Source organism: Emydura macquarii, unplaced genomic scaffold (assembly GCF_026122565.2).
Source record: "Emydura macquarii macquarii isolate MOO-44397 ecotype Brisbane River unplaced genomic scaffold, CSIRO-AGI_Emac_v2 contig_3487, whole genome shotgun sequence".
NCBI classification, from domain to species: domain Eukaryota; kingdom Metazoa; phylum Chordata; order Testudines; family Chelidae; genus Emydura; species Emydura macquarii.
The window spans coordinates 871,981-886,157 of NW_027133624.1; the positions used below are offsets into that span (position 1 = coordinate 871,981).

Consider the following 14,177-nt stretch of genomic DNA (forward strand, 5'->3'; position numbering starts at 1 on the left):
GGATACTGCTTTCCTTCAAAAAGATCTTATGGGGCTGTATTCTGCAGCAGTTCACCCAATAGGATCATAATAGGCTCCTAAGGGCCTTAAAGTCGACCAAATCATCGAAAAACCAAAAGCTTCATCTTTAAATACTAACAAATCAATGTGGAGTCACGCATGTGGCTCACCAACTACAGCCGTTAGTGCCCATTCTACAGGCTGAGATTCAGTAGGGTTTGGGCTCCTAACTCCCTTAGACGTCTTTGGAAATCCAACTCGATAGTCCTATGATCCTATATTAAATGTTACTTTTCTTTGAAACAGATACACGAAGAAGAGAACAGTTGTTAAAGGCTGACTTGGTCCTCCCATCTAGGCACTGCCTGTAGCTTCCACTTGCCACTGAAGGGAGAAATCCAAATCACCAGGTGCTCTAGAGGGGAAAGTGGAAGAAGCTGTGACAATGTCTCAGGTGAGAAAGGTAAATTATTTATCTTACAGAAAATTGTGTTGGTCGACGCAAAATAGATGCGTCGCAAAATAGACGCAGAATAGAACCTTGCCTGAGGTTTCTAGCACAGCCGTGACACAAATATAAAGACTGACTCTTGGGAAACCTCTGAGGGACTTGTGCTATCTGTGCACAGGTCTCACATCTCCACTTCCTGGCAGCCTTTGGAGAGATGAGATATTGTATTTGCCTTTTATTTGTTGATTTGATTTGATTTTTTTAGGAAGCTATAAAAATCCGGCTTTCCCATGAGCTCTCAGAGGGTGAGAAACAAGCCACTGAGAAGAGAGAGGTGAAAGTCCTGCAGTGCCTCAAGAGCCTTGGCATTGCCTGTGATGAGGTACGGGTCCATCATGCCCCATAGCGCTAAGGAGGATGATCTAGCAGGTTAGCCATGTGGATGGTGACTGAGGTGCCTGGTACAGTGGGAGGAAATGCCTCCAAATCCTGCCCCATGGAGATGTTCCCCTGGCCACGCTACCTTCCCAAAGTACCAGGGGGGCAATCCATGGCCACCGACACACAACCCTTTTATCCTCTTGAAGGGCTAGCAGGCCTTCAGAGCTAAAACAGAAGCTCCAGACCCTTCAACTAGTAAAGTAATGCCCTTAGAAGTGCAATAAGGAGCTTGCTGCAACTATCTTTGCATTGGGGCAGTGGTGAGCAGTGGAAGCAAAAACCTAGCTGGCTTCATGACTGAGCTTGATAAGTGTATGGAGAAGATGGTTTGATGGGACAGCCTAAATTGGCAATTAACTGATCTTTCAGGACTAGCGGTAAATATACCTAATGGCTTGTGAGGGGATGTTAGATGTGGTGGGTTCTGAGTTACTACAGAGAATTCTTTCTGGGTGTCTGACTGGTGAGTCTTGCCCACATGCTCAGGATTTAACTGATCGCCATATTTGGTGTTGGGAAGGAATTTCCCCCCAGGGCAAATTGGCAGAGGCCCTGGGGGTTTTTGCCTTCCTCTGTAGTATGGGGTACGGGTCACTTGCTGGTGGATTCTCTGTACCTTAAAGTCTTTAAACCATGATTTGAGGACTTCAATAACTCAGTCATAGGTTAATGGGTGTGTGAGGTTCTGTGGCCTGCATTGTACAAGTCAGACTAGATGATCATAATGGTCCCTTCTGACCTTTACGTGTATGAGTCTATGAGTCTCTAGAGGGCACCATACTCATGTGAATTTAGTAACTGCTTCCTAGAAACCCTTTATGGAGTGTGCGTATATACCACTGTGATCGTGAAGCCAGATAGAGCCTACAGCAGAGAACAGATGGGAAGGGGACATTAGAGCATAGATAGCATTAGAGGAATAAAGAGTTGGGTGAGCTATTGATACTCGTCTGCCTCATTAATAACATCAGTAATGAACAGTGATGATGTAACAAACTTTCTACATGTATCATAGCCCCCCCTCTGCTTGTTGAACCCAACAAGGGGGAAAAACTGACAACTGCTGCCCATCTGCTGTAGTAATTCTGTTAGCTGGCATGGTTGAGACATGTGAGAAGCCTCCCAGGAATCCTGTGGACCTGACCTATTAGATGGCATTGCAAGTCTCAGCCTACGAGTCTTCCACTGCTTCCTCCTCACAGTAATTTTCCTTCAGCTCAAGGAAGGAAATCATAGAATCATAGAGTTGGAAGGAATCTCAGGAGGTATCTAGTCCAACCACCTACTCAGAGCAGGACTAACCTCAGCTAAATAATTCCAGCGAGGGTTTTGTCAAGCTGCAGCTTAAAAACCTGTAAGGATGGAGATTCCACCACCTCCCTAGGTAACCCATTCCAGTGCTTTACTACCCTCCTAGTGAAAAACTTTTTCCTAATATCCAACCTAGACCTCCCCCACTGCAACTTGAGACCATTGCTCCTAGTTCTGTCATCTGCCACCACTGAGAGCAGCCTAGCTCCATCCTCCCTGGAACCCCCTTTCAGGTAGTTAAAGGCTGCTATCAAATCCCCCCTCATTCTTCTCTTTTGATGACTAAACAAGCCTAGTTCCTTCAGCCTCTCCTCATAAGTCTTGTGCTCCAGCCCCCTAATCATTTTTGTTGCCCTCCGCTGGACTCTCTCAACTTCTCCACATCCTTTTTGTAGTGGGGGGCCCAAAACTGGACACAATACTCTAAATGTGGCCTCACCAATGCCGCATAGAGGGGAATAATCACTTCCTGTGAACTGCTGGCATTGCTCCTACTAATGCTACCCAATATGCTATTAGCCTTCTTGGCAACCAGGGCACACTGCTGACTCATATCCAGCTTCTTATCCACTGTTACCCCCAGGTCCTTCTCTGTAGAACTGCTGCCAACTCGTCGGTCCTCAGTCTGTAGCTGTGCATGGGATTCTTCCGTTCTAGGTGCAGGACTCTGCACTTGTCCTTCATGAACCTCATCAGATTTCTTTTGGCCCAATCCTCCAGTTTGTTAGGTCCTTCTGTATCCTATCCCTACCTTCCAGGATATCTACCTCTTCCCCTAGCTTAATGTCATCTGCAATCAACTGTGCGGAATTTTTTGGTTCTCAGGGTCCGGTATTCATCGGTGACTCATTTGTCACTAGTATTGTTTGTGCATTAGAATTACTCTGGACTGATGTTTTGCTTTCAATACATTTTTGAATGAAAAATGTCTTTTTTGTGAAAACAGAAATGTCCCTTTTTGAAAAATATGTTTAAAAAACTTTTGAATAAGGAGATCTTAAATATTGTTTGGGGGTAGTCAGACGATGAGGGATCATTTTGTGGGTTTTCCTGTTTTGGACTAATCCTTCCCCTTAAATTTTTTTGATGAACATTTTGGCCTCTCCAAAAAAATAAAACAATTTTTTAATGGGAAAAAAATCATTTGTTGAGCAGCTGCATTTCATATGTTATTTTTGAACACTAAGAATTGTCCTTCTACATTACACATTTGTTCAAACAAAAAATACTAACTCGCATAAATCATGGAGCACTAGGGGGCCTGAACATCGAGGACACTAAAGAGCTCTAGTAAGTTTGAGCCATTGGGATTTAGGAACCTAAATAGCTCAGGTGGATCTGAAATGCCCTCTAGACACTTATCTGCATTCCTCTGAAAATCGTGGCCCTGGTCTGGGGGTTGGTGCATAGGATTTTAAGCACAAAGGCTCAGAGTTTCAAAGTGCCCAAAGGGATTCTGGGCTACCACTAAGTAATTATGGCTGAAAATGCAGGATAAATGCATTTGCTCTTAACACAGTAAGGGACAGATGTCATTAGGCACCAGATAAGGGATGCTTCCTAACACACGGCAAACAAATCTTGAAACTTGAGGCTCCCTTTGTGAATTGCTTGAAAGGATCTGGACCACGAGCTGAAGAATAGAGATTTATCAACATTCCTAGTTCCTTTGTCATTCTCTCTTTTCCCTCCTGCAGAATAATGTGCCCAATATCGCCATCCTAGGATCCGGCGGAGGTCTGCGGGCCATGATTGCCCTGCTGGGAACCTTGGTGGAGATGAAGAATCAGGGCCTGTTGGACGCTGTCATGTACCTGTGTGGGGTATCGGGGTCCACCTGGTAGGTGCATGTCGGTAGCCATGCGAATGAGCTGGTTTCCCTGCACAGAGTTGGTGCTCACTGGGGCATTCTGAGTGTTTGTTAGCTCTGTGCATTTTCTAGGCGTTACAGATGAGATTTTTCAAAAGTACCTAGAGGTGTGTCTGCTCTGCAAAGAAGGCGCGTGATGTAGCAGGCATAGACATCCCTGAGCTAGCTTTAACCTCACTGACTTGGGAACTTATAGCAGAGAAGTTCTGGGCCTACAGCACGGGCTGTACAAAGCTGCCTAGGAGCCTGGATCCTTGCCAGGCAGCTGGCCTTCACTGACAGCCGTGCTGCCACATTGCACTGCAAGTGGCTGGTTCAAAGCCAGCGCAGGCCGATCTACACACGCTGCCATCACACCCCTGACTGCAAGGCAGATGTGTGCTAAGGGACTGACCCTTTGACTTGCAATGAGACGTGTGCTCCTCCATCTCTACTGGCAATCCCACCATTAGCTAGAGCAGACAGGGAAAGGGTGGAGGGAGAAACAGAGCTGAAGTGACACGTTCAAGTTGCAGAGCTGAGACTAGAACGCTTGGTGGTCTAGGACTGATTTACACTCCCACAGCTGGTTATAACCTTGCCAGTGAAACCGCAGCTTCAGTTTCCTCAATATAAAGCTATTTATTGGAAAGCAGGCATCACAGACAAACAGCAAAGGCTATACCATGCCTCTCCTTAATAAGCCTCAGTTTCCCACGCATAGATCCTCAGTAACTGTGTTGGCTCTACACAGTATCCTGGTTAGCTAACAAAGCAGGTATAGCTACCGCTTCTAAGTGGAGACTGTTTCCCTTCTTCATCCTTCCTCCAGGTACTTGGTCGTTTTTTTGAGTTCCTTAAATCAAGGTGTTGGCTACCCCAACTGCCATTGGTTCTTCTTCTTCTTGAGTACTTGATCTGTTTAATGGTTCTTTGTGGTAGGGTGTTGGCTACCCTGAGACCTTCTGGTTCCAAAGTCCATCTTCATATATAAATTGGTGTGTGTGTATGTGTGTGTGTTAGTGTTACCACTGCCATCTCCTGGGCAGAACCATAATTGCTCCTACCCATGTCATAGACCCTGTACTGACAGTGTAGTTTCTTCATTAGCTCAAAAAAAGTCCTGGGCTCTGGGTGAGGCCTGATTAGTGTGCCCAGCTCTGTGGGGTAGAGTCAGAATGGTTCATGCATGCTTCATCGGTCCTACAGCAGCCGATAATGGAGATTCTCCAGAGCTCAGAGTGGTAGGGGCCGTGGCTTTCAGGAGAGTCCCTTAGCTCTATCCCTGTTATTGCCATAAATTTCCCAGTGGCCCTGGTGACAGACAGCCACGGATGATGTCATAGTTAAGTCACAGATTTGTTACAATGTCAGTGTGCTAATTATAATTCCTTGTATTAAAATAAAAGCTATGAAGATTAAAAGGGGTAAGGGGGATCCTATTCCCTTAGTCTGAGCCATCTCTGTTCTGGTTCATTAAAAGGTCCATGTCCCTCCTCTATGATGACAAGGACTGGACAGAGAATGTGCAGGAGTTGGAGAAAAAACTGTGTGATGCACTTGTCAAAGATTCATGGAGTTGGCAAGAGGCATATAATATTACTAGCCAAGCAGCTGACGATGAGCTTTTCTCTCTGACCGACACCTGGGCCGCTTTCTTGGTCTATCAAACATTGGAGCAGGTGAGTTGCTGGGTAAATTCAGAGTGGGTCCAGTCAGAAATCAATGGATTTACTTAATATATTCCTTGGTGTTCCTCTCAGTCTGTGATTGGATGGATTGCACGGTCAGCAAGTTTGAAGATGACAGTAAGCTGGGGCGAGTGGTAGATACGCTGGGGGCAGCGATAGGATACAGAGTGAACTAGACTAATTGGAGGGTTGGGACAAAAGAAACCAGATGAGCTTCAACAAGGACAAATGCAGAGTCTTGCACTTTGGACGGAAGAATCCCATGCAGTGCTACAGACTGTGGACTGACTAGGTAGGCAGGAGTTCTGCAGAAAGGGACCTGGGGGTAACAGTGGACAAGAAGCTGGATGTGAGTCAGCAGTGTGCCCTGGTTGTCAAGAAGGCTAATGACATGTTGGGCTGCATTAGTAGGATTGTGGCCAGCAAAGTGAGGAATTATTCCCCTCTAATTGGCAGTGGTGAGGCCACATTTGGAGTTTTGTGTCCTGTTTTGGGTCCCCCCCCACTACAGAAATTATGTGGAGAAATTGAAGAGTCCAGGGAAGGGCAATGAAAATGATTAGGAGGTGGAGCACATGACTTGAGGAGAAGCTGGGGGAACTTTGCTTATTTGGTCTGGAGCAGAGAAGAGTAAGGGGAGATTTGATAGCAGACTTCAACTACCTGAAGGGAGGCTCCAGGGAGGATGGAACTAGGCTTTTCTAAGTGGTAGTAGTTGACAGAATAAGGGGTAATGGTCTCAAGTTGCAGTGGGGGAGGTCTATGTTGGATATTAGGAAAAAGTTTTTCACTAGGAGGGTGGTGAAACACTGGACTGGGTTACCTAAAGAGGTGGTGGAATCTCCATCCTTACACATTTTTAATGTGATGTTTGATGAAGTCCTGGTTGGGATAATTTAGTTGGGGTTGGCCCTGCTTTGAGCAGAGGATTAGACTAGATGATCTTCTGAGGTCCTTTCCAACTCTAATCTTCTAAGATTCTATGACTTCAAGGCTGTTTAAGGGATTTGGGTACCCAGTTCCCATTAAAATGAGTGGGAATTTAGCCTCTAAATCTCTTAGGTTGTTTTGAAAAAAATGTCACCCTAGCATCTGATCTGGAAATCCTTGACTTTTCACAATATTAACTGATGTAAAGAGAGCTTGAAGGCATGAAAGTATCAATCAGTCCTGAATTTTTAATAATGGACTCTTGAATCCAGCAGAGGAAAGTTCTAGCTTGATCGAATGGATGGATGTTGAAGTTAGAGAAATTTAGACTGGAAAATAGGTGTACATTTTTGACAGTCAGAGTAATTAACTTTGGAACAAATTACCATGAGTTGTGGTGATTTGTCCACCACTGACCACTTTTAAATCAGTATTGTATGTTTTTCTAAAAGATTATTTAACTCAAAACTATTTTTTTTAGGTTTTTTTTGTTAATTTCAGGTCATTTCTGTAGTTTTTCTTTTTAAATTTAGCTAAATTTTCAAATGTAATACCACTTCAAAGCAGAAAGTTGAAACTTTTCATTTGAAAATGGCCAAAACAAACCATTTAAACTTATTTTGCAATTTTCTTCTCAGATAAAAAAATTCACCAAATTTGACCTAAATTCACAAATAATGTTACTGCCATGAAAATGAATTTTTCGTTGAATTTGTTATTTACCAAAAAAAAAAAAAAGGCCTCGCTTTACTGCTCCCTGACTCCTATTAATTGTGATGGAACTCAGGCAATGTCTACACTGGAAGTGTAATTCCCAGTTCCAGGAGACACATCCACGTGAGCTCTGTTTGAAATCCTATGTACGAACCATAATGGGTAGCTACACTAATATTCTTATTCTACTAGCTCAGATATATCTCCTCGAGCTGGTAATCAGACCTCCTTTCTCCATATTTAAGTGCCTAAATATTTTTTAATATGTGGGCCTAATTCCCTGAAACCCGTTTGAAAGCATACACCATGGAATGTAAACACTCCATTGTTTGTCCATATAGTGCATGCTAGAATAAGGCAACAACAACAAAGATGAGGATTGTGTTAGTAAAAAGGGTCTTTTCTAATTCCTAGCCTGAATTAATTAGACAGGAACGGAATTACTGAGAACACCACCACAACATCTGTGCTAATCAATTCTTACCTTTCCAGTACGATCAGACCAAGTTATCACAACACCAGGAGGCCTCTGCAAATGGGACAAATCCTTACCCCATCTATGCAGCAGTGGAAAAAAAGAAATTGAATAAAGATAGTGAAAACTGCCCAGGTAAAACAAGAACACACTGGTGTTATTAGTGAGAGCAACCATGCCTGAAATTTCAAATCCTCTAATGAAAAATAACTACTGATGTTGCCTCTTGTGCTTTTTCCTACTATAAACCCTTCGAGGTGGAGTCACTATTTAATAGAGCTAAATGAAATCTAACAAAGTATTTTTCAGTCTAAAAATGACCTATTTAGAAAACATGAGGGGGTTGCATAATCCTGTCAACTTTATATATATATAATTTTTAAACAAATTTTATATTGAGGACTTTACCAAAATGGTTATCGATGTTCTTCAGGAAATGAATAACTTGTCATTGTCAGGAAATGAATAATTCCATTCACTGTTTCAACAGCGACTTTGAAAACATTTTCAAAACAAATGCCTATCAAATCAGTTTTTGATAAATTGCTAAAGGAATTTTTAAAAGAATCAATTTAGAAAATGAAAAGAATTTGGAAAACTTCAGAAAATGTTTTCAAATTGATGGTTGGGTTCTTGGAGGGTGGGTGGAAAGTGGCCATGATGGCCACAAGAGGAATTCTGGGGTATGCAAGGACAGCACATGTTGGCCTAGGGAGGAAACAGCAGATCATGGCATGAAAATGACCATGGATGAAGGAACAGACTGAAAAATGAGGAAGAATTCACTGGTGGAGGAAACAGAGTGTAGGGGACTGGGGATGACAAATTATTGCCTTCAGTCAGAAAGGGAACAAGAAACTGACTTGAAAGGATCCTTTTTCAACCCCAATGTATGTTTCACAGGGACCTGGTTTGAATTAACCCCCCACGAATCTGGCTTTCCTGGCCCGGGGGCATTTGTGTGCACCAAAGGCTTGGGAAGCAAATTTGATAATGGGATGTTGAAAGAAAAGAAGGAAGAGAAAAATATCTGCTATCTGCAAGGTGAGCATTCAATTTCTGATTCTTAGCTGAAAGATAGATAGATAGACAGATGTTGCAGGTCCAGCATATTATTCTAATGCAGCACAAGTCTACCTCAAGTTGTAGAGATGTCAGGAATGTTTCCAGCCCCCCAACCCTGTAGGTCTCATCTCAGTCTCAGAACTCTCTTGCAGTTGCTTAGAATCATAGAATATTAGAGTTGGAAGGGACCTCAGGAGGTCATCTAGTCCAACCCCCTGCTCAAAGCAGGACTAACCTCAGCTATAACATCCCAGCCAGGGATTTGTCAAGCCTCAGCTAAAGAACCTCTAAAGATGGAGATTCCACCACCTCCCTAGGTAACCCATTCCAGTGCTTCACCACCCTCCTAGTGAAAAACTTTTTCCTAATGTCCAACCTAGACCTCCCCCACTGCAACTTGAGACTGTTGCTCCTTGTTCCGTCATCTGCCACCACCGAGAACAGCCTAGCCCCATCCTTCCTGGAACCCCATTTCAGGTAGTTAAAGGCTGCTATCAAATCCCCCCTCATTCTTCTCTTTTGATGACTAAACAAGCCCAGTTTCCTTAGCCTCTCCTCATAAGTCTTGTGCTCCAGCCCCCTAATCATTTTTGTCGCCCTCTGCTGGACTCTCCCCAACTTGTCTACATCCTTTTTGTAGTGGGGGGTCCAAAACTGGACACAATACTCCAAATGCGGACTCACCAATGCCTAATAGAGGGGAATAATCACTTCCCTCAATCTGCTGGCAATGCTCCTCCTAATGCAGCCCAATATGCTATTAGCCTTCTTGACAACCAGGGCACACTGCTGACTCATATCCAGCTTTTTATCCACCGTTACCCCTAGGTCTTCTTCTGCAGAACTGCTGCCTAGCTCGTCAGTCTCCAGTCTATAGCTGTGCTTGGGATTCTTCCTTCCTAAGTGGAGGACTCTGCACCTTTCTTTGTTGAAACTCATTAGATTTCTTTTGGCCCAATCCTCCAGTTTGTTTAGGTCCTTCTGTATCCTATCCCTACCTTCCAGGATATCTACCACTCCCCCCAGCTTAGTGTCATCCGCAAACTTGCTGAGGGTGCAATCTACCTCATCTTCAAGATCATTAATGAAGATGTTGAACAAAACCCGCCCCAGGACCGACCCCTGGGGCACTCCACTTGTGACCGGTTGCCAGCTAGACATGGAGCCATTGATCACTACTCGTTAAGCCCTATGCTCTAGCCAGTTCTCTATCCATTTTATAGTCCATTCATCCAACCCATACTTCTTTAACTTGCTGATAAGAATACTGTGAGAGACAGTATCAAAAGCTTTGCTAAAGTCAAGGTATATCACGTCCACTGTCTTCCCTACATCCACAGAGCCAGTCACCTCATCATAGAAAGCAATCAGGTTGGGGAGGCATGAATTTCCCTTGGTGAATCCGTGTTGACTGTTCCTGATCACCTTCCTCTCTTCCAAGTGCCTTAAAATGGATTCCTTAAGGACCTGCTCCATGATTTTTCCAGGGATAGAGGTGAGGCTGACCGGTCTGTAGTTCCCTGGATCCTCTTTCCTCCCTTTTTTGAAGATGGGCACTATATTTGCTTTTTTCCAGTCCTCAGGGACCTCCCCCTGTTGCCACGAGCTTGTATCTATCCAGCTTTTCTTCAAACTCATTCTTCCTTCCATAGCATCACCCCTATTTCCACCCCACTCATGACATTCACTCACATATAACACCCTTTGCTTATCCTTCTTCCACCACCTAACCTTTTCTTCAATCCACTTAACTCCTTCTGAAATGTGGTTAATATTAATATAAATAGTGGATCCCATGCACAGATCTCAACATGCTTTTCAAAAGTTTAGTGAGCATTGAGATATTCTTTTTACAGAGAAGGAAACTTAGTCACTGAGAGGAGAAGTGGCTTGTCCAAGATCATGAAGGTTGGAAAAGGGAGGTGTAGGAATAGAGGGCAGATCTCCTATTGTCAAAGCGACTACCTTGTTCCTAGAGCTGGGATTTTCTAACGAGCCTAGGGAAGTTAAGAAAAACAACTTGCATTGAATTCTATGGGGGGTTGGCAGACAACTCCCACAATCTCCTTTGAAAATCCCAGCCAGGAATATTCATCTTCCTATTAGTTATCACCCAATGTTTGCATGTCCTGGTCTTTTATATGTATTTGTTTGTTTAGATTGGGAATTTCCAAAGGGTCTAAAAGGTGAGGTGCGTGTGGGCAGGAGGCAGGGAGAGATTTTCAAAGAAACAAAGGACAGTAAAGCACCCAACTCCCACACAAATTCAATGGGCATTGCGGTTGTGATTTCTGAAAGCACCTAAGTGATTGAGGAGCATAAAGATCATTTGAATTGAATGGGAATGTGTGCTGCTAAGTCATCTTAGCACTTTTGGAAATCCCATCTTGGGTGTCTATCTCCCTTAGTCCCTTTAAAATTCCAGCTTCATTCATTCATTCTAATTTGTACTATCCCATTCAAACAGAGCCCATCCTAGGCTCCAGGTGCCTTTGACAATTCTTCAGAATACATCTCCTAATTATCCTGGGAGAAAAAGCTTTTTAAGTAAAAGATAAGCTCTGGAAGAGACTTCCAAGAGAGGTTGTGGAATCCCCATCACTGGAGGTTTTTAAGAACAGGTTGAACAAATACGTGCCAGGGATGATCTAAATTTTCTTGGTCCTGTCTCAGTGCAGGGCACTGGAGAATATGACCTATCAACATCCCTTCCAGCTCTACATTCCTATAATCCTGAGAAAACAGTAAGCCCAGCAGGACTGTAAACATAACAAATCTATTTAACACAGCCACCAAGAGGACCACCACTGCCTCTTGAGATTGCTCTGTCTCAGCCATCTCTCAACTCACTATGGAGCAGGGATGTCCGAAAAGTTATTAAACTCTCTGGGCATGTATTATCTGATGCAAAAATAATATTACACTGGAAATTTGTTCCCCACCTCTACTTACAATAAGATTGTTTGAGTTATGGATCAACATGTGAATCAAATTGCAAAAAGCACAAAACCCATCAGAGAATGGACTGTGAGTGCTCCTTTGACTTTTCAGCCAATCCAGGCAACTCTTTACATAGTATTAAAGGGAAAGGCCTTCATACACTTTTACCTGCACTATTGTAAATGAGATCTTTTCCTTTTGATTTTAGGTGTATGGGGAAGCGCCTTGGCAAGCATGGAGAAAATAATAGAATATTTACTAGGTACTGAAATTTCTGTGTACTGAATGAAGGTAGGGTCGGGTCATCAGTTGAATGGGAACAGGTTCCAAGCAGAAGCGCTACCTCACCATTCTGGAGCAATGACCCTAGTTCCCTATTGTTTATAAGAGTGACATTGTCATGTGTCAAACAGTCACTGGACCAGCAGTAGCCTAAAGTAGCACATATGTGTCTGCCAGCTGTGGAGTGGTTGGAGTTTCAAGGGTGCCAAAGGGAGACAGAGCACCGAACTCTCATTTTTGCCTTCCAGCATCTCCACATTATTATAGATTATTATAGCTATATAGATTATTATATAATATATATTATATTCTATATATTATATATAGATTATTATATCTGTTATAGATTATTATATCTAAACCTGAGACTTTCAAAGATGGCTTGGGCATCTTGATCCTAATTTCGGTTTTGCAAGTTTCAGTTCAGATGAAATCCTGATTTAGAACTGCAATTCTGGACTCACTTACCCTTGCATAAATCAGGAGCAAATGATTAGCGATTGATGGAATTATCTCCATTTATACCAGTGTAAGTGACATTGGCCCATTGTATTGGGGAAATCCAACACTAAATGGTTCCTGATGATTTTAAAGGGAAGCAAACACTCAAGGACTGGCTTCAAGATTTGGGGTGCTATCTTGAAAACAATGATCAGGTAATCTCTAGATTATAAAATCTAAATAATGTTAAGATCTAAGGCTTGATTCTGGCTTCAGGCTGGTTTTACGCTTGTGTAACCCTATAGTGATGAATTGTGTCTTCATTTACGCTACCATGAACCGGGAGTAACACTAATAAAGTCAATGGTGTTACTTCTGAACAGAACCAGAGTGAAGTGTTTTCCACTAAAAAATGCTGTTTTGTCATAACTGAAAAGTATTGGGGGACTGGGTCGATTCTGATATAATTTTTTATTTAAAATTTCCAAAATGCTACATGGAATATTTTGTTTAGACTGTATAGTTTTGTTTCAACTTTATCATTTTATTTAGTTTCAACTTTTATCTATTTTTAGTTATCTAGCTAAATATATAACACATTACATTATATATTATTTTATATATTTATATGTAGTATTTTATATTACTTTATGTTGTCGGTGTTGTTAAATACCGGTGTTAGTACTTGTCAGTGTAGGCTGAATGAGTGTGTTCCCATGTAGGTGCTGTTCCAGCTCTGTGCAGGTAACCGAGACAGTACTCACAGTCGAATGAATCGACATGACCACAGATTAGCTGAGGAACGAAGCACCCAGGCCAGGTTTATTGTGTGTGGCACAGTAAGAAGCGACCTACAGAGTATCTGCAAACTTTAAAAGAAAAAAAAGATTCATCTTTAACCATTAAAATCCAAACATGATTTCCTAGGTATATAATTAAGGACTTTAGCTATGTGAAATGACTCATAATGCATGTGTTTTGTTTTTTGTTGTTCAGACCTCATTTTTAGACGACAAAGAGGAAAACAGGAGAAAGCAATATTTAAATCAGGTGGGTCATTCTCTTTCCGAAACCATGGGCCTTTAAAAAAAAACACACTGGGCTTATGCTGCTATGACTCCACTGATGTGAAAGGAGCTAGTTCTGATTTGCATCACTGTGAGGAGCTATGTCTACACTACAGCCCCTTTTGTGTAGAGGCAGTATACACCAACAGAAGGAGTTTTTCTGCCAGTATTTGACCACTACTTCACCTAGCAACATTAGCTCTGTTGACAGAAGCACTCTTTTGTCTTCATAGCTGCATCTAAACTCAGGTTTTTTTTCCATAGTTATGTTGGTAATTTTCACACCCGTGCCTGACACAGGTATGCCTTATAAGTGTAGATCAAGTCAGAGGGACATCAAGCTATTTCCATTAATGACATACTTGATTATCATAGGTCTCATTCTCCCTTTGTAATAAATGTTAATATCTGACCTTCTGTACATGGGATATTTTACCAGTTATCCAGTTATAATTATACCAGAATAACCCTCATGTGGACATTCTTGTTCTGGTATAGGAGTGGCTTTCTTGCATTAGCT

At 42.5% G+C, this 14,177-nt stretch overlaps 1 protein-coding gene across 1 annotated transcript in view; it reads left to right on the forward strand.

Moving 5' to 3' along the window:
• The window catches only part of LOC137144882 (cytosolic phospholipase A2 gamma-like), a 51,022-nt gene that overhangs the window by 19,966 nt on the left and 16,879 nt on the right, over window positions 1-14,177 (forward strand). The window contains exons 2-8 of the mRNA XM_067535368.1: window positions 717-833; window positions 3,901-4,043; window positions 5,536-5,734; window positions 7,880-7,997; window positions 8,766-8,906; window positions 12,076-12,129; window positions 13,587-13,644. Of these exons, the coding sequence (XP_067391469.1) occupies window positions 717-833; window positions 3,901-4,043; window positions 5,536-5,734; window positions 7,880-7,997; window positions 8,766-8,906; window positions 12,076-12,129; window positions 13,587-13,644 (830 nt within the window). The remainder of the gene's footprint in view (window positions 1-716; window positions 834-3,900; window positions 4,044-5,535; window positions 5,735-7,879; window positions 7,998-8,765; window positions 8,907-12,075; window positions 12,130-13,586; window positions 13,645-14,177) is intronic.